This window comes from Aspergillus sydowii (genome assembly GCF_001890705.1).
Source record: "Aspergillus sydowii CBS 593.65 unplaced genomic scaffold ASPSYscaffold_1, whole genome shotgun sequence".
Classification (NCBI taxonomy): domain Eukaryota; kingdom Fungi; phylum Ascomycota; class Eurotiomycetes; order Eurotiales; family Aspergillaceae; genus Aspergillus; species Aspergillus sydowii.
Genome location: NW_024467859.1, coordinates 168,382 through 186,041, shown reverse-complemented (window position 1 = coordinate 186,041; position 17,660 = coordinate 168,382). Strand labels below are relative to the sequence as shown.

General features: G+C 49.2%; 9 protein-coding genes across 9 annotated transcripts; 4 read left to right on the top strand and 5 right to left on the bottom strand.

Moving 5' to 3' along the window:
- Positions 1-1,160: 1,160 nt before the first annotated feature.
- ASPSYDRAFT_83370 (mitotic-spindle organizing protein 1) lies at positions 1,161-1,535 on the top strand (the record flags this gene model as incomplete). Its single annotated transcript, XM_040851215.1, has 3 exons — positions 1,161-1,238; positions 1,328-1,405; positions 1,464-1,535. 3 exons carry the CDS (start codon positions 1,161-1,163, stop codon positions 1,533-1,535), a joined length of 228 nt encoding a protein of 75 aa, XP_040707102.1.
- A 317-nt stretch (positions 1,536-1,852) lies between these two features.
- Positions 1,853-3,299, bottom strand: ASPSYDRAFT_53010 (uncharacterized protein; the record flags this gene model as incomplete). The annotated part of the gene is made up of 5 exons (XM_040848594.1): positions 1,853-2,250; positions 2,308-2,583; positions 2,636-2,857; positions 2,909-3,203; positions 3,279-3,299. 5 exons carry the CDS (start codon positions 3,297-3,299, stop codon positions 1,853-1,855), a joined length of 1,212 nt encoding a protein of 403 aa, XP_040707101.1.
- Positions 3,300-3,781: 482 nt separating this feature from the next.
- Positions 3,782-5,926, top strand: ASPSYDRAFT_142112 (putative ATP dependent RNA helicase; the record flags this gene model as incomplete). Its single annotated transcript, XM_040841213.1, has 3 exons — positions 3,782-4,030; positions 4,073-5,728; positions 5,795-5,926. The coding sequence occupies 3 exons, from the start codon at positions 3,782-3,784 to the stop codon at positions 5,924-5,926; spliced, it is 2,037 nt and encodes a 678-aa protein (XP_040707100.1).
- Positions 5,927-6,138: 212 nt separating this feature from the next.
- ASPSYDRAFT_83367 (PITH domain-containing protein) lies at positions 6,139-7,104 on the bottom strand (the record flags this gene model as incomplete). The annotated part of the gene is made up of 3 exons (XM_040851214.1): positions 6,139-6,559; positions 6,786-6,897; positions 6,960-7,104. The coding sequence occupies 3 exons, from the start codon at positions 7,102-7,104 to the stop codon at positions 6,139-6,141; spliced, it is 678 nt and encodes a 225-aa protein (XP_040707099.1).
- Positions 7,105-7,640: 536 nt separating this feature from the next.
- Positions 7,641-8,469, bottom strand: ASPSYDRAFT_142242 (ESCRT-III subunit protein VPS20; the record flags this gene model as incomplete). The annotated part of the gene is made up of 3 exons (XM_040841226.1): positions 7,641-7,859; positions 7,929-8,292; positions 8,426-8,469. 3 exons carry the CDS (start codon positions 8,467-8,469, stop codon positions 7,641-7,643), a joined length of 627 nt encoding a protein of 208 aa, XP_040707098.1.
- A 353-nt stretch (positions 8,470-8,822) lies between these two features.
- On the top strand, positions 8,823-11,136 carry ASPSYDRAFT_53004 (putative AAA family ATPase/60S ribosome export protein Rix7; the record flags this gene model as incomplete). The annotated part of the gene is made up of 3 exons (XM_040848593.1): positions 8,823-8,870; positions 8,933-9,175; positions 9,235-11,136. 3 exons carry the CDS (start codon positions 8,823-8,825, stop codon positions 11,134-11,136), a joined length of 2,193 nt encoding a protein of 730 aa, XP_040707097.1.
- Positions 11,137-11,266: 130 nt separating this feature from the next.
- Positions 11,267-13,993, bottom strand: erb1 (ribosome biogenesis protein ERB1). Its single transcript, XM_040844109.1, has one exon. The coding sequence runs from the start codon at positions 13,773-13,775 to the stop codon at positions 11,397-11,399; it is 2,379 nt and encodes a 792-aa protein (XP_040707096.1). The 5' UTR covers positions 13,776-13,993; the 3' UTR covers positions 11,267-11,396.
- Positions 13,947-15,650, top strand: ASPSYDRAFT_126789 (Zn(II)2Cys6 transcription factor rglT). Its single transcript, XM_040840465.1, has 2 exons — positions 13,947-14,169; positions 14,233-15,650. Exons 1-2 carry the CDS (start codon positions 14,046-14,048, stop codon positions 15,381-15,383), a joined length of 1,275 nt encoding a protein of 424 aa, XP_040707095.1. The 5' UTR covers positions 13,947-14,045; the 3' UTR covers positions 15,384-15,650.
- Positions 15,594-17,580, bottom strand: ASPSYDRAFT_37817 (Paf1-complex subunit LEO1). Its single transcript, XM_040845575.1, has 3 exons — positions 17,108-17,580; positions 16,841-17,021; positions 15,594-16,785 (listed from the first exon to the last, which is right to left on the bottom strand). Exons 1-3 carry the CDS (start codon positions 17,302-17,304, stop codon positions 15,790-15,792), a joined length of 1,374 nt encoding a protein of 457 aa, XP_040707094.1. The 5' UTR covers positions 17,305-17,580; the 3' UTR covers positions 15,594-15,789.
- Positions 17,581-17,660: the final 80 nt, after the last annotated feature.

Below are 17,660 nucleotides of genomic sequence, written 5' to 3'. Positions count from 1 at the left end.
CTCACGTTGCGAAATGCAGCCCCTGCAAGGGATGCTTCAAGCAGCCGTCCGCCTCGGACCAGCCTCGCCCATTGATTCCTGAGCTCGGACGGCCCCCGGAGAATTGAGGGGTTGAGGAATTGCAAACTATAATACCCCTAGCTCCAATAGTCACTGAATTTTCAATTCTCCTAGGCCAGACTCTCCAGGGTCAAAGGGTCGAAGGGGAGGCCCAGGAGTGGATCTAGGCTCTAGGCTCGAGATTCAAGTGACTGGGGCATGCTCATGTGCCACGTTCAAGGGCAAGGACCATCCTGAACTCAGCACGGCATGGTGCGTAGTGATCGAGGGGCTCCTCATATTCTCCAAAGCCATTGCGGATATACAAGGACCGCGCAGACTCAGGCCTCGAGATGGACACTGCAACCGAGCGAGGATAGATTGCATCAGTTGCATCTCAATACCCTTTTGGCGGAACACCTCTGAAACGCAATCATTATTGGGGAGTGCAATCCCTTTTTGTCGAACATAAAGCGGTAAAGTTGGTAGTGGTTGCATGCTCTGCAATATTGTGTCTGGGTCACAAAGTGCACTCGCGGCAGAGCTCCTCAGTCCTCACCGAACGGGAACTGCTCACAAGCGGGGAAAGTCTTCTTCTTCTCGAAGCGTGTGATCTGAGATAGAATCTCAATAATTGTCTTGATCTCGCCTAAGGAACGAATGCCCGATATGGTCAGGTCCTCTAACATTCTCAAACCCCTCAGGATCTACATTCAACTCGGTTTGAACTTTAGCATGAGAGCGGAGTATAGTCCAGAGTCACGACCGAAGCTAAGACACTGCATAATATCCAGCATATTCCTAATTCGACGCTAATTTGCGTAGAATCGCTGTGAATGTGGCTTATTAATAATAGTAGGAAAGTTGAAGTTCTTGTGCTGTTCCTGAAAATCCTGACTTTCGTGAGGACATATATACGCTGGTAATCATCGTAACATTACCATTTTTCTTACCAGACCCGCAAGGGCATCAATCACCACTTCAAATGCCAGCCCAAAACTCGTCTTAACTAGTCAACACTCTTTCTACACTTCATTGAAACAACGCAGACGCGTTTGGGAGCCACCGGAACCGGCTTGGACAACTGAAAGTTTAAACCTTGATACAATTATTTCTTCAAAATGTCCCCGCAATCCGATGATAAGCGCCAGGCCGCTCGCGAGGTCATTGACATTCTTCACGAGATCTCAACCCTCCTTGTATGCGGTTCATTTTCCCATTCTTCAATATGGCTGTCAAGATCCCGCTTTTCAGATGCACTGACTTGCTGACTCGTTTAATACTCAAGAACACGAATCTGGATCGAACTGAACTCTCTCTCTGCGTGTCTTTGATCGAGAATGGGGTCAATCCTGATGCTCTTGCGGTGAGTCCAAGTACGAGTTTATCATGTCTGAGGCTGACATCTGTTAAACGTGGCGTAGACTGTAATCAAGGATTTGAGAAGGGAGGGAGAAGCGACTTCACGCGCTCCCCCGCACGAGTCGCCTGAGTGATAATTCTGTTTCTGTGTGGTGTTGTTGCTTTTACTGCTTCCTTATGCTCTTCAAGATACCCGTCTTCATATTGCAATGATATTTTTCAAATTATAGTTTATAGTTTATGTTACTGTCGGTATAATGTTACAGTTGGATGCTAAGAATTGAATGAACTAGTCCGGCCCCTAAGCGTCCCGTAAACAGTCTCTGGTATCATAAACAATCACCTAAGGTATACATGGCAAGGTAGTTTTGTGGGGTTATGGGAAGAACATCAAGCAGGCCCCTAGCATTTGAGAAAAGCACGATAAACAGGTAACAACTAGTGCGAAGGCTCATGACGACTTTGCAGTATACTCTGCTTTATCGCCGTCTTTAGAGGCCGAGGTTGACTCTTCGGATGCATCTTCCGCCGCCGCTTTCTGTGCGCGATCACTCCCTTCGGTGGTGTTTGTGTCTTTAAGCTTAGTGTCCTTCTCATCGTCACTATCGCCCAAGCTAAACGGATCATTTTCCCCAATTGGAGACGGCTCGACCGTCGAAAGAGGTTGCCACTTGCTCTGCTTTCCTCCCGCAGGGGGTTGGCGCTTAGCTGGTCCTGAAGCGTCATAAAGGTTGCCAATCTCTGTAGGTGGCCCCTCCTGAAACGATACCTTACGTCTGTCTGGTGACGGCGAGGAGTTTTTATGCAATGCGGAATTAGCAGGTGGCCGTGGTGGACGTGCCGGAGGTGCTATGGTGAACTGTTAGTCTAGCCACAAAAGTATTCAAGGAGGATGGAGCTAACAACCTTCTGTATCCCTCAGTTCGAGCGCAGAGAAATCATCGCTCAAAACTTGCGGGTCTGCATCGTACCGCTCACGATCACCACTGCGACGACCCAAGTCGCCACTTCTCCGAGGTCGACAATAGCTTTCCTCGGTGTATCCATGCGCAGTATGGCCCTGGTCTTCTTCATCATCCTCACCGTCGATCCTCTTTTTCAAGGTCTGAACCCATGAGCTGACCTTTGTCTGGGTATCAAGGAAACCCTTGCGAATGTTCTCGCGAATCACAGGAAGATCGTCTGCAGCAACGTTAAATAACCAGGCGAGTACTCGAATAGCTGGGATATGTACCATCAAAGAAATTATATTCTTTCTCCTCCGCTTCATTACCAGCAGCCCGTTGCCGGCGATAATCTTCATCTTCTCCACGCGGTTGTGCACGACGATTATAGTGTTCGGCAAGTTGACGAGCGTAGAGTTCATCAGCTTCCAGCTGTCTCTGTGCTGCAGATGGGCGCGGCGGCTTCGGGGGAACGTAGTCATCCTGCGCAGTCGCATTTGGATCCGTCATACCTATAAGCCTGTCAGCCCATAACCTAATAATTTCGGATCAATCATGCGGACCAAGGAGTGCATGGAAAGCTCGCTCCACATCATAGGCGCTTGCCATCAATACTGCTTTGACAACAGACTCATCTATCGATGGGAACGCTTCTTTGAGAGTATTTTCTGCTTGTTGTTGCGGAGACAAGGGACGTGGTGGTTTCGGCGGGGCAGCCTCTCCGGTGCTCTGGGTTTGTGCTGCAGCTGGCGCAGAGGTGACACCGGTCTCTTGGAACTCATCATCAAAGTCTAAGGGACGCGCAGTGGTCGGAGACTCTGGGTTTGAATCATTTGGCCCTGCTGGCGGTTTAGGGGCCTGGTTCTGGCTGTGTGTGAGCTTGTATTCCTTGAAACATGCGGGGAGCAGAGAGAGGGGTTTGGAGCAACATACGGCCTTGTCTGTATCGGACATTCTTGTTGGAGGGCGCAAATGGTACGAAAACGCTGGGCGCTGGAAGTTGTGGAAAGACGCGAAGTTGCAGTTTTGGATTTGGTAACTTGAAGGCCCGCGGCGAAAAATAAGCCCAGCAGGCAGAAAGTAATTGAGATGTTTGTGAGCGAATGCGATTAAAGGCCACTCACAGCTCCCAAGCATCAGCCACTTAGCAGTTCAGCCACTCCGTTACCAATAATACAGTGACGTGTGAGTTCACGTGATAGAGACACAGGTAGGTATGCATTGCCGCTTTAACTAAGCTTGATCCACCGGAGCTCTCCAGGGCTTGTTTGCTTGGCTGCCTTGTCAATGCAGCGACAGTCTGGAACATTATTTAAATCGCAATGCAGAAGCCCTTGGTGTAAATTCAAGATGGTATTTGGATTTACCTGTAGGCTGAGGTGACTTTCTATTGCTACTGAATCTTCCAAACTATCCTTCAGAGGCGAAGTGCAAACATGGCTTTAGAGTTGGATGTCAGGACGAGTTTTATTCCTTCCCTGTACAAGCCGCCGTCCTTACTTCCAATCGCACGGCACAAGGAGAGTTTGCTATATCTTGTGGAGACATACCCAGTCACAATTGTCGTTGGGCAGACTGGGAGCGGGAAAACAACACAACTACCTCAATATCTTGACCAAGCAGGATGGTGCGCGGAAGGAAAGGCCATTGCCGTGACACAGGTAAAACCCCTCCCATATATCGCTGTTTTTTTTTTTTTTTTTTTCCGTTAACTAATTACATTTTAGCCTCGTCGGGTGGCTGCTACCACAGTAGCAGCCAGAGTTGCAGAAGAAATGCGCTGCAAATTAGGCGAAGACGTGGGCTACTCTATTCGCTTTGAAGACCAAACATCCTCTAACACGAGGGTAAAGTTCTTAACGGATGGGATGCTGCTTAGGGAAGCTCTTGTAGACCCTCTTTTATCGCGGTACTCGGTCATTATGGTCGATGAAGCTCATGAGAGGTCACTGAGCACTGATATCCTCTTGGGCATCCTTAAAAAGATACTAAAGAAACGCGCTGAACTCCGTATCGTGGTTAGTAGTGCAACTTTGCAGGCGGAAGATTTCCTACGCTTCTTTGCTGGAGACAATTTCCAACAGGATCCGGATGGCGAAATCGGTGGGAGCGGAGGGAGAATCATAAGCCTCGAAGGCCGGATGTACCCAGTCGATATCTTGTTTCTCGAATCACCGGCCGAAGACTATGTGGAGCGGAGCGTGAAAACGGTGTTTGATATACACCAGCACGAAGGTGAGGGAGATATTTTGGTCTTTCTTACCGGGCGAGAAGAGATTGAGACTGCAATCCAGTTAATTTCTGAACGCTCTGCTACACTCCATCCTAAGTTGAAGTCTCTGCTACCACTTCCTCTTTACGCGGGTCTCACGACAGATCAGCAGATGTACGTCTTTGAGCCAACACCAGAAAAGACACGGAAAGTGGTCGTGTCAACGAATATTGCCGAAGCTTCCGTTACCATAAACGGGATCGTCTACGTTATAGACTGCGGGTTCGCGAAACTGAGGGCATACAATCCTAGCACGGGTATTGAAACGCTGACGGCAGTACCAATATCAAAGGCTGCTGCTGTCCAACGCGCTGGTCGAGCTGGAAGAACAAGGCCTGGAAAATGCTTCCGCCTCTATACGCAGCAGACATACGAGCAATTACCCGAGGCTACCATACCGGAAATTCAACGATCCAACCTTGCGCCTGTGGTCATGCAGCTAAAGGCCCTAGGGATAGACAACATAATTCGATTCGACTTTCTGACCTCGCCTCCTGCGGACCTTGTGGTACGTGCATTTGAGCTTCTATATTCATTGGGAGCTGTTGATGACTACGCCAAGCTTACAAAACCTCTGGGTATGCGAATGGCGGAGCTTTCTGTCGACCCAATGATGGCAAGGGTTCTCCTGTCGGCGCAATCCTTTGGGTGTTTAAGCGAGATTCTAACTATTGCCGCCATGGTAAATCTTCAGGGCGCAGTGTGGGTTCAGCACGATGGGGATCGGAAGTCTTCTGAGAGCACCCGCAGAAAGTTCGCCGTCGAGGAAGGTGACCATCTAACTTATCTTAATGTTTACCAGGCATTCGTCACAAAAGGGAAGAAAGATTCCAAGTGGTGTCGAGATAACCTCCTGAACTATCGATCGCTGCAGCGAGCTGTCAGTGTCAGAGCCCAGCTCAAGCGATATCTTGAACGCTTTGGAATACGAGTTGACGAGAGTCTTCCGTTCCAATCTAAACAGATTGATATTTCAAAACCTGCCGAGCAGATACAACGATGTCTCACAACGGGATATTTTGCCCAGGCTGCGAGGATGCAGCCAGATGGCACATTCAAAACAGTCAGTGGGGGCATGACCCTCCATGCCCACCCCAGCTCCCTAATGTTTGTAAGTGATTCCACCCATTCTATCATATTGGGAGTTGAAAGTTGTCTGCTAACACGTGGTTTGTAGAATCGGAAGGCGGATTGGGTCATCTTCCATGAAATAATGCAGACAGGAGAGAAAACATTCATTCGGGACATTACCAAGATTGAAAAGAGCTACCTTCTTGAATACGCTCCGAATTACTACAGGGTTCATTGATTCGACAACTCTGTCAGTCAAACTTGAACTGGGATAATTATAGTTCAACTCTATAATACATCCAGGGAGCGCCATTGCTTGCCATGCTTATGCCGGAATCAGTTCATAAACCATAATTTCATTACACTGATGTCTTCTCGAAGGAAGCAGCGTGTTGCGAAAGTACCCATTTTACATTTACGAAATCGCCCTAACTTCAAAAAGAAACCGCGTCACTGGCCAGGCATGATCCGGCCACCAACACCACTGACACCAGGGATGGCCACATGGTCACCAGGGTTAGCTGCTGCTTCATACAGAAAGCTAACGGGCTCCCGGTTCAAGGCCATGAACTGACCCTTAAGCCCGATGTACCCAACTTTTGTCACTTCTTTCTCGCCATCACTCCAATTATCTTCGAAGAACAAAGTGATAGAGGTGGTAGCGTTCCAGTGCGCGCGGTTCAAGGGCAGTTCAAAAACATCAGTTCCTGGGATTGGCTGTGGCACTTCGATCTTCTGAGTCGGGTTGAGTTCCGACGCAGTTGAGAAGTCTAGGTCGTCGCGGTTCTTGAAGAGTTTCACCGTCTTCGGAGCGGATGGTGTGGGGGCAGTATAGATGAGAATGGAGTGAACGTTGACTTGGCCGGTAAATCTGTATATAAGTGAAAAAAAAAAAAAAAATTAGCAAATATAAAGTCTCAATAATAACTTGTTCGGAAAGCGGCGACGTTCGTGGTGATCGATATCGGAATCACTATCGAGGTTGAGGGGCACCGCGGGGTAAATCGTGAACGATACATCGTTCGCAACAATAACCAATATCGCGTTGGGAGAAGAGGAAGGGTAGATGGAGGAGAAAAAAGAGACAGAGAACATACGGAATATACATCAACAACTGCTCGTCTGCGTCACTCTCCAGCTCCGGCTCGTCGTTCTGCCTCTCCACCCATGTTTTCTTGACAATGGCAGCCCCGGACGCAGGTGTCGCTTCTGCGTCACATTTAAACATCAGAGCTGAACTCCGTGTTGCAATATAGAAGTCAATACCATACCATTCAATGTAATGATCGAGTCAAACTGGATCTGAGAGTAGAGGAGGGATTGGAGGGCCGGGGTGATGTCATTCGAGTGGTCGTGCCCATCGTCTCCTTCGCCGTGGCAGTGGCCGTGATCATGAGAATGGTGGTGATGGGACATGATGAAAATATGGGTAGATATTTGCTCGATAGATCTGATACCGTGGAATGGTGGAACTGATATCAGTGGTTACGACCCGGGAGCGAAATCATTATGGGTCTGTCAAATATCTGATGCGAGGATCCTCCCTTCCCTAATGTCATCACCGGCCACCTCGTGAGTCTCTTTGAGCACCAATTCCCGTGCACAGTATATCTTCAAATTCTATCCTCTTGCCACATAACTCATTATCATGCTATTGTTTGGTTGCGTCATTTGGACTTTTCAACTTCACAAACCAATCGCCTTAACATTCAATCAACAACCACATGACATTGGGATATAAAGCTCGATCTGCCGAGCACTCTGGACTACTAAAATCTGACCAATATTTTGGTTCTAATATGCAATTCCACAATCAGAATACTAAGGCAGTTTGAGTTCTAGTAATGCCTTTTATGGTAGCGATAAATCCACTCAACTCCAGAAATGCTGGGGTCGCAAAATATTAAGGCCAATTTGGGAAATTTGTCCCCTCCCAAATTGTATATCAAATCTCAGGAAGCAGGTATCGCAGGTCGTTCCCTGGCTCTCTGCCCGGTTCTCACTTCTTGCCTCGTTGGTTCCTCTTCCGCGACATCCTTTTTTGGAGATGTCGTCGGTGCATTAGGAAGGCTGGCTGGGCCTTCGACCTCACGATGAAGGGCCTCGAGTTCATCCTCCACCTCTTCTTCGTCCTGGTTGGAAAGATGTCCGACAAGCATCTGGCTGATTTCCTATACGTCCAGTTGTGTTAGCTTCGCCAAGTTCATTCGTATTGGAGTATCCGTATGGATTTTCCATACCTCCTGATAAGCTCTAGCATCCTCCGTCTCTCCCATCAGCTTCTCCACTCCGTCAATGCCTCCCATCTCCTTATTGATTGTTTGAAGCACCTGCGTTCCTTGTTGCAGACCGAAGAGGACATCCTTCTGCACAAGGGCAAATTCAACTTGGCTAGTAAGTTGCTCTAATTGCTCTAGTTGTGCATCGGTTTTCGCTAATAACGATTCCTGATACTTCTTGCGACGCAATGCAAGAAGGGCACGCTTACGATCATCGCGGGCGAGGCATTCCTTGGCGATTGCAGTTTCGCGGTCGGTGAGGACTGTGATGCGCTTTTGATACTGATGAAGCCTATCGCGCTGATTTTTCATATCAAGAATTGCTCTTGAATGGGGATTCAAAGTTAACAACTTCATCAATACCGAAGTTCAACTATGCGAATGCGGAATGGCTAGCAGCAGGCGATGTTTCGTGGTTGCGAGGTATATATATAAGAAACGTAATATGAACAACATACCGGTCTTGGGAGGAAATTTTATGGGAGCTGTTCGTATTCCCCATTGTCACCGCATGTTGTCGCCTTCGTAAACTTGTTTTCCAGGCCTGTTCGCTGTTGACGTCGGAGCACGAGGTCCGCCAGGCGATAAGATATCAATCAATCATGAATGAATGACGTTGCGTCGTTGCCGATAGCGCCGGTACATATGATTTGTTACGATACAGGATTAATACGTACTTATACACATAATCTCGGCATAGATAATGCAAATGGGGCATAATTTACGCAATGATAACGAAAATGTAATCTAAGTCGGTTAATCTATTCTCCGATATTCAAAATTATAGAAAATTCACAGTTCGCGACCATGAAGTAAAAGAGTCGAAACAAAAATAAATTGTTTGTCTTACAGGATATGCGCCGCGGGGGCAGACCAACTTTGAGGCAGGGCCTCGATAAAGAGGTGCGACACTAGCACCGAACTTCAGGCTGCTCTGGGCCGTCTAATTCCTTCTCGTCCTCCAGGTCTACCAAGTCGTTCGCAAAATTCTCGATGATCAGGCGGAAAACGACCAGTTTCGCTTGTCAGTGACAACGATCTATGATTCTATTAAACGGTCCAACTCGAGTCTGAACCGAAAACCGAAACGAATCCTCGAAGATAGCATTGAGCGGGTGGTCGAAGTCATCAAAACCGATGTACTGGGTGAAGATGAAAACGACTTGGTAGATGGCGATTTTGCTGGGCTGGAGGAGCAGCCAGTACAAGTATGTCTTTGATTTCACGTCTTTGTTCCTTTGTTCCCTCCATATACTGACTACTTTAGGAGTTAAATAGTATGAATAAAAGCCTTGTAGGCGCGTGGAACACAGCTACAAAGGCCCCGAAGTCCGAAGCCAATACCACAGACAATAGCACCCCTGCCCCAACATCGACAAAGAAACGACACCATGGCGGCGAATCCCACTCCTCCAAACGGCGCAAGGCAGAAAGCGCTGTCGACAGATCTCCGCCAACACACGTGAGTCTTTCCGATTTGGGTGGGTTGGACGACGTGGTTCAGCAACTAGGAGATCTTGTCATTCTTCCAATGACCCGTCCACAAGTTTATTTAGCATCAAACGTACAGCCTCCTCGTGGTGTGCTTCTACATGGTCCACCAGGTTGCGGTAAAACTATGATTGCCAACGCATTCGCTGCAGAGCTTGGGGTGCCATTTATATCCATTTCCGCCCCGTCTATTGTTTCAGGGATGTCAGGAGAATCCGAAAAGGCCCTTCGAGAGCACTTTGAAGAAGCGAGGAGATTAGCGCCATGCCTTATCTTTATCGACGAGATTGACGCCATTACTCCGAAACGAGAAAGCGCGCAAAGAGAAATGGAGAAGAGGATCGTCGCCCAGCTTCTTACATGTATGGATGACCTAGCCCTTGAAAAGACAGATGGAAAGCCCGTCATTGTTCTGGCGGCTACGAATCGACCGGACAGCTTGGACGCGGCCCTGCGCCGAGGAGGCAGATTCGATAAGGAAATCAACATGACTGTCCCTTCCGAGCCCGTTCGCGAACAGATCCTCAGAGCACTAACACGCAAGATGGGTCTTGTGGATGATTTAGATTTTAAAACTCTAGCAAAAAGAACGCCGGGTTTTGTGGGGGCCGATTTGAACGATCTGGTGTCCACTGCCGGCTCTACCGCAATTAAAAGATATCTTGAGCTATTGAAATCAAATAGCGGCGAAGAAATGGATATTGAGGGAGCAGATGACCTTAGCCCCAAGGTCAAGGAACTCCGTCGGCTCATAGTTCACGCCAAAGAAACTCCCCTTGGCACCGAAGCTGAGGTCGTCCTTGTATCAAACGCCGATTTCTTCACGGCCCTGCCTAAAATCCAGCCTTCTTCCAAACGCGAGGGCTTTGCAACCATTCCAGACACAACGTGGGCAGACATTGGCGCCCTAAGTGGAATCCGTGATGAACTCGCTACCGCAATAGTGGACCCTATCAAGAACCCCGAACTTTACGCCAGCGTCGGCATCACGGCTCCAACAGGTGTTTTGCTCTGGGGTCCCCCGGGATGCGGTAAGACGCTTCTTGCAAAGGCTGTGGCCAACGAGTCCCGGGCGAACTTCATCAGTGTCAAAGGACCTGAACTCCTCAACAAATACGTCGGTGAATCCGAACGCGCTGTCCGCCAGGTCTTCGTTCGCGCTCGCTCCTCCGTTCCCTGCGTCATATTCTTCGATGAACTTGATGCACTTGTCCCCCGTCGAGATGACACCCTCTCTGAGGCATCTGCTCGCGTTGTCAACACTCTTCTCACGGAACTTGACGGTTTAGGTAGCAGCCGCCAGGGCATCTACGTGATCGCCGCCACAAATCGGCCAGATATCATCGACCCAGCGATGCTCCGACCCGGCCGTCTGGAGACTCTTCTCTTTGTGAACTTGCCTTCTCCATTGGAGCGTGCCGAAATTCTCCAGACCCTTGTTCGCAAGTTACCAGTTGCATTCAACGAGGATCTTCGAGGCTTGGCTGAGGAGTGCGAAGGATTCAGCGGTGCGGATCTAGGTAGTTTATTGCGGCGCGCCGGATACAACGCTATCAAACGTCGGGATACGATCAGGTTGGAGGACTTTGTTGCCGCAAAGTCGTTTATCCGGCCCAGTGTGACGGACTTGAAAAAGTATGAAAAGCTGAGAAGGGATTGGAGTGGAGGGGTTGCATGAGCCTGTTATAAGAACAACTCCAGAGGTTTGGTGATCTTAGTGTTGAGCCTAGACCTGAAATCATTTACAATGTATAATACTGGAGTACGTGGGTCGGATATTGTTTATCCGCTCCAGTATCTTAGGATATTCATAATGATTTGGAAGACGTTTACTTTTTTAATGCTGTGGATATCAAAAAATACTCTATATACACCTAAACGCCCTTCTGCACAAGGTATGAGGGGAAATTAACAGTAACTCTGCAGCAAGCTGCCGGATTACATCCACAATCGACACGTTCCATCTGCACCCGCACTAACACACCATGCTTCCCGAGGGTGCCAATCTATATCCAAAACACCTAGTTCTCCGGTGATCTTGTGACCCTTCAGGACCTTGAGTGGAACAATGGTAGCATTGCTGAGCATATCACCGGTGACATTGCCATGGAAAATTTGAAGAGAACCATCATCACTGGCGTCAGCAAAGAGGGGATAACGTCCGCCAGGGTGGAATTTGACGGCGCGAATTGCCCTACGATGGTAACGGAGAGTTTTGTACGGGCGCTGGGAGAGCTCGAGATCGTGCCAGAGGAGACGTCGGTCGTAAGAACCGACGATGAGGTTGTCACCGCCTGCGGCAGTGGAGGACGTTGGGTGGATGTCGAATGACGAGATCCAGCGGGCACCAGGCTGAACGATCTTGACGAGAAGTTGGCGGGAAAGATCGTAGGCACGGATTGTGCGTTGGTTTGCGACAAAAAGGATGGGTTTCGATGGGTGGAAGTGGGCTGTCTGTGGTGGGCCGCCACCCTTGATGCGTCGACGGAAGGGGTACTGAGTTAAGTGTTTAGAAACTGTGTGGATTGAAATAGCAACCGAGGCCGGTGTCGAGGAGCCAGAGCACACTGTGACAAAATAGTCTCCTCGACGGTGCCATGAGATCGACTTCGCGACATAACGAAGAGGGATCACAGCGCATACACCGGAGTCTGCAAGGGCCGCTGAGGGACGTAACCACTGAGGAGGTGTGCTCTTTTTCTCCTCGTCTGCGGTCTTTGTGGCAGGCTTTGAAGCAGCATACCCCCAACCAGCATCAAGAAGGTCAATGCTCGCCTTTTCAGTGTCGGGGTCGGCAATGGGCGGGACTGCAAGGAAGATATCGTCTCCTGCTGCTGCGGCTAGGATAACAGCATCCTTGCCCGGACGCCAACGAACTGCATTAACTGCCTCATCTTCACCAATTTTAGCGCTCCACAGTTGACGGCCAGTTATCAGTTCCCAAACGCGAACAGTACCATCGTCTCCACCAGTAGCGAGCCAAATACCGGTAGGGTCAACAGCAAGGCTGCGGACACGGCCCTTGTGTCCTCTGAAAATTGCAGCGCATGCAGTTGGGAACGGTTTCAATTCTTCTGGGCTTGGGAGTTTAGGAAGCAAGCTCTCCGGGTCAATATTCAGCTTGCTCCTCCTAACTCTAGGCGCCAAGTAAAGATCTAAACATCTTTCAAACTTCTCTTTGACAAAATTTTCATAGCCGGGCACCTTGCGAAGAGAACCGAAATCGTTGGGAAGGAAGTCCTGCTCTCGGTCTTCAGGGTCTGCCTCCTCCCAAGTTTTGCGCTCTTTCCTGTCAGGCAGATATTCAGGCGGTGGGTGATAACTCTCCTCGTATCCTGGTGGTGGGAGTTTGGGAGCTGGGACGTGCATCGGATGATCAGGTCGCTCAGCTTCATCAGCCCAGAGATCATACTTAATTAAGTCTTTGTCTTCTTCGTCCTCCTCGCTAGAAGGTTTGAATGGTAGAATGCGACCCTCCTTGATAGCCTTCACAATTTTCATAACACGTTTAGCTTCATGCTTTGATGGCACGAAACGACGCTTCGGCTCAGGTGCAGCACTGAGAGGCATGATTTCCTTTTCGGTCGTAAACCATTCAGTCAGTGGCTCGTATGGGTCGTAGCCCTCCTCTGGAATCTCGTTCATTTGCACTTTGCGCAATAATTCGAGTTCATCCTGGTTCAGTTCCAATGGCTTTCCAGTCGATGGATCGGTAAGGCCCGTCCAACCCTTAGGGATTTCAATGCTATCCAGCAATGCATCAAGAGCCTCCCCTTTTGCAGGGCGTAGAATTTTCTTGCCATTAATGTCATAGCCAATATGGGGGTATTGATCGTAGAAAGACAATGGAATGTTGCCGATAGTGTTCGCATTCTCTTCGACATCGGAGTAGTCGGAATTGTCGTCGGGGTTAATTTCATCATAAATGTAGCGGTCGTTTCCATTCGCATCCTTCTCAATGCGGTAATTCAATTCTTCCTCCTCGCTCGAGATTCCTTCAACCTGAGGCGGACCATCCAGGTTTGTCGCTGTAGGTAGCTTTTTCGGTACAACACCTTCGTCTTCTCCATCTGACGGAATTTCATCGGTATCAATTCCCTCCTCCCCATCCTCTTCTTCATCATCGCTGCTAAAATCATCAATCAATTCGATTTCTGAATCACTAGCATCCTCATCACTCGAAAGGTCGTGCGCAGTGTCTGAAAGAGCACCATCCAAGTCCCCAGAATTCAGTTCGTCCCCAGAAAAAGCACCTGCTTCTTCCTCAACATCCCGCGTAACCGCCTTGCGTTTCTTTGAATCCTTAACGGCCGGCATTATGGGCGAATCAGTGCTCGAGAGTTGGAGCTCGCAACCACAGATTCACTTTGAGGCTTTGAAAAAAAAAAAAAAATAAAAAATGTCGTATGAATCTCACCGCTCACGTGATATACCGCCTCTTCATCTAGATTTCAGAGGGGCTATCCAGTCGCTGACTGGCTGACATATCGCTGCAACACCTTTTCTTGTCTCTCTATTTGAGAAATAATCTGCGCTGCTGTTGCTGTACGTAGTGCTACATGATTTTGTGTGCAATCCGAGCTCAAAATGCAGTACGAAGCTTATCAGTGGCGACAGCCACACCCCGCATCCACTGGCGACTCGATATTCCAAGATGTCTCAACCGCCGCCTCACAACCCGTCAAACGACATGCGGCGTGCGATGAGTGCAGTAAGTTTATATTATGGATAACACATTTTTCCAAAAACTCTGCTAATGTAATATCTCTAACAGGGAAGCGGAAACTTAAATGTTCTGGTGAACCGTCGGGATGCAATCGTTGCATCAAACAGTCCCTCAATTGTCACTACTCAGTGCAGAAGCAAATGGGACGACCGCCCAAGAAGCGCCTGCGAGAAGACGATGGCGGCCTATCATACCTAAATATGTCCGATAATGACCCTTGGCCCAGCTCCAAAACACCTCATATGCCCCCGAGGGATCTAGAAGCGCCAGTTCCAGGCGTCACAGAGGACCCTCAGTTATTCTCATCAATATATCCCGCACCATACAGTTTTCCTTATCGGTTATCGACAGATGAAGAACACCGCCATACATGGCAGCTAGCACCTAGCGACACTATGAGCTCAGTCCCTGCTACAACCTCTCCCTGGCCTGATTTCTCTAGTGTCTCAGCAGCTGCCCCTAAACCGTTCACAATGCCGCCAGGACTTACCCCTCCCATAATGCCGTCAAACTCAAATGCATCGCCTGATCAAGAATGCTCTTGCCTCTCATATCTTTATCTCTGCCTAAGCCATCTTTCCTCCCTCAAACCTTTTCCGATATCGCAACATACTATCTGCTCCTTGTATATTTCTGCTAAAACAGCCCAATCCGTCATTCGCTGCCAGTGCTGCCCAACAAAATTTGACACAGGCCTACAAAACGTCATGTTCACAGGCACTCTTCTTAACGTGATCGCTGATTCGTGGCTACGCGTTTCCAAAGCTGAAGCCTGTGAATTGGGGAACCAAGTTGCTCCTCCGGCATATGCCGCAACAATGAACAAAACTTTAGATGTGAGAGCTGCTTGGAAAGATTACCTCCGCCAACTCGTACGTTTTAGCGTTATACGTGGCCCGATGGACCCTGGCGCTCAAACCACTTGTGCCCAGCAGGCGCCGAGCGTGCTTGATTTAATTGAAGAGATGGAGGTCCGCCAACGACGATGGCATGAATCTCCCAGCTCCCATCCACTGGCCCCGGAACAGCGTCTAAATCAGCCGTCCGACCAAGATTGCCTCAATCATAACGAGCAAGATTTGCTTTGTATTCGAGTCGCAAAGAGTGCGAGGAATGTCATTGCTAAATTTGGATTTCAGTCGGATGAGTACCCGGAGAGTGTACCGTCTCTGAGCCCCGATAGTAGCGTTTCGCCTTGATACGACACGATCCACGATTGGATCTTAGGCGTTTGGGTTTGTTATGGGCTTGTCAATGGATATACCAAGCGTTTCATATGAATAAATTTCTGTCGTTTAGGGAACACTTAATTCCAAATGGGTTATCATGAATGACCGGGGAGAGCCTCGTTCGTCCATCTGATCGACTTACTGCAGTATACAAACAGCGTTGACTTTCTGCTTCACACTTTTTTTTTTTTTTTTTTTTCCCATCTATGTGCAGTTCCAAAAAAAAAGAAAAGAAGGATTAAATAATCACCCATTCGCCATTGATTTTCTCCCCAAAGTAGATACAATTACAATTGTCGCTGAAAAAGTAACCGTGGTGTTATCTTCATGTAGGGCGTCAAGAAATTGAAAATTTGTGTAAAGAAGAGGATGGAAGCTACTCCTCATCGTCGTCATCCACCACGTAACGATTCTTCTTTCTAGCCGGAGGAGAGCCTGCTCCAGCCGCAGGGGATGCCCGCTTTTCTTTAGGCTTAGGAGGTGCGATGTCTTCTTCTCCTTCTGCATCCACATCCTCATCTTCCAAGACGTCTTCGTCTTCGTCGTCATCCACGACCTCTGGCTCTTCATCACTACCGACAAGGAAGCCGTCATCTTCATCATATTCATCTTCCCGCGTTCGGCCACGGCGGTCATACTCCTCCTCGTCATCGGTATAAATTTCGCCCCTACGGTTAGGGCGACGCGTCTTCTTCGTCCGTGGTCTTGTAGCGAGCAAACCGTCATCATCTTCTAAGCCGCCCACAGTAAGCCCGGCACCCCCAGTGCGGTGCGACATGCCAAATCGGCGGCCGCGATCCATTTCTCTATCTGCTAGTTGTTCGCGACGACGTGCCGCTTTGAGTTTTTCACGCTCCGCGAGCTCAGCTTGTCGCTTGGCAAGTTCGGGATCTTCCTTCACCTCAATGACAGGTGCCGAGCCATCGACTGTTTTCTTGCCACCGCGAGAAGCTGCGGCTAGAGATTCTTGAAGTCGCTGAACCGCATCATCTGTTTCCACGGTCGTAGGGTATACGGTAAGTCCATGGGTTAGATGAGAAGTCAATCGGAACACGCCAGATGTTTCGGATGCAGCTCCGAGATACACGTGGGAGTCCAATTTCGTATCGTAGTCGCCAGACTTGTTGAGGGGAGCAAGAGGTTTTGTCGCTATCCTGTACTGTTCTTTGGGCGCAGACGCCAGCTGAAGTGTCATGGAGCCATCCTCCCAGCGAATGACGCGGGCGTTGGATTGAAGGAAACCCTCGTCATCAGGGTCATAGCGCCAGCAAAGAGATGTCGCAGCAGTCGAGTATGGGGGCGCAACATAGGTCTCTGGATTAAACTCCTCTGTTTCTACAGAAAGGAAATTGGGGACCGGCATCGTGTATACCTGGCGCAGCGCAATGAGTACAGAATCACGACAACCTCAAAACAGGGACACAAACCTCGCCGTTGGACGACTTCGGCTCTGGGGCCCGGGCTAAGCTCAAGTCCATAATATTCACTGTTTCTTGGAACTCTCCTTCCCCCCCATCCTCGTAATCCATACGATCACCAGCCCGGTCATATCGATCCTCATCGTCCGCCGAATCAAGTTCCCGATCATCGAGTGTTCGCTTTGGTTGGCTGCAAGCACATCAGTACGCCATATCCATTGCGATATCAGAATAGACGAAAGCATGCTGTGATAAACTCAGGTGAAAGGCGCATACTCTGTATCTTGATCAAATCCTCCATCAGATCTGCCGTCAGATCCAAATAGATCCGCGTCGTCATCATCGGCGCCATTCATATCTCCAGCGTCAGACATAGGCGCCGGACTACCAGGTGCACTTCCATCCTCACTCAGAGCTTGGCCGGCGCCGCTCCGGGCAGGGCGCCGAACCACGTCTTCATCAGACGAGGACATTGCCAGTCAAATCGGAAACAGCTATCTCAATTGGACGAACCAGGCGCGGTGGCAAGGGTAATGTAAGGCCGAAGAACGGTCTTATAATTCACGATGCCGCAATCCTCGTGATTACAAGCCGTGAGCTTTGGTGAAGCAACACTGCGATTCAGTCTGGAGGTGAATCTAAAGGCACAGAGCAAGCATGACTGTGGGGCCTGAGGCGCCGATAATAGGAACACAGAATAATCCATTCCGAGCCCAGAGAAGCTTAGCGGGGGCAGCTCCCCGGGGCCAGACCCAAGCGATGATTGGAAGTTTGAAACAAGAGCCCGGAACTGAGGAAGAGCGGACAGCAGAAGAGTTGCAGACCCCAA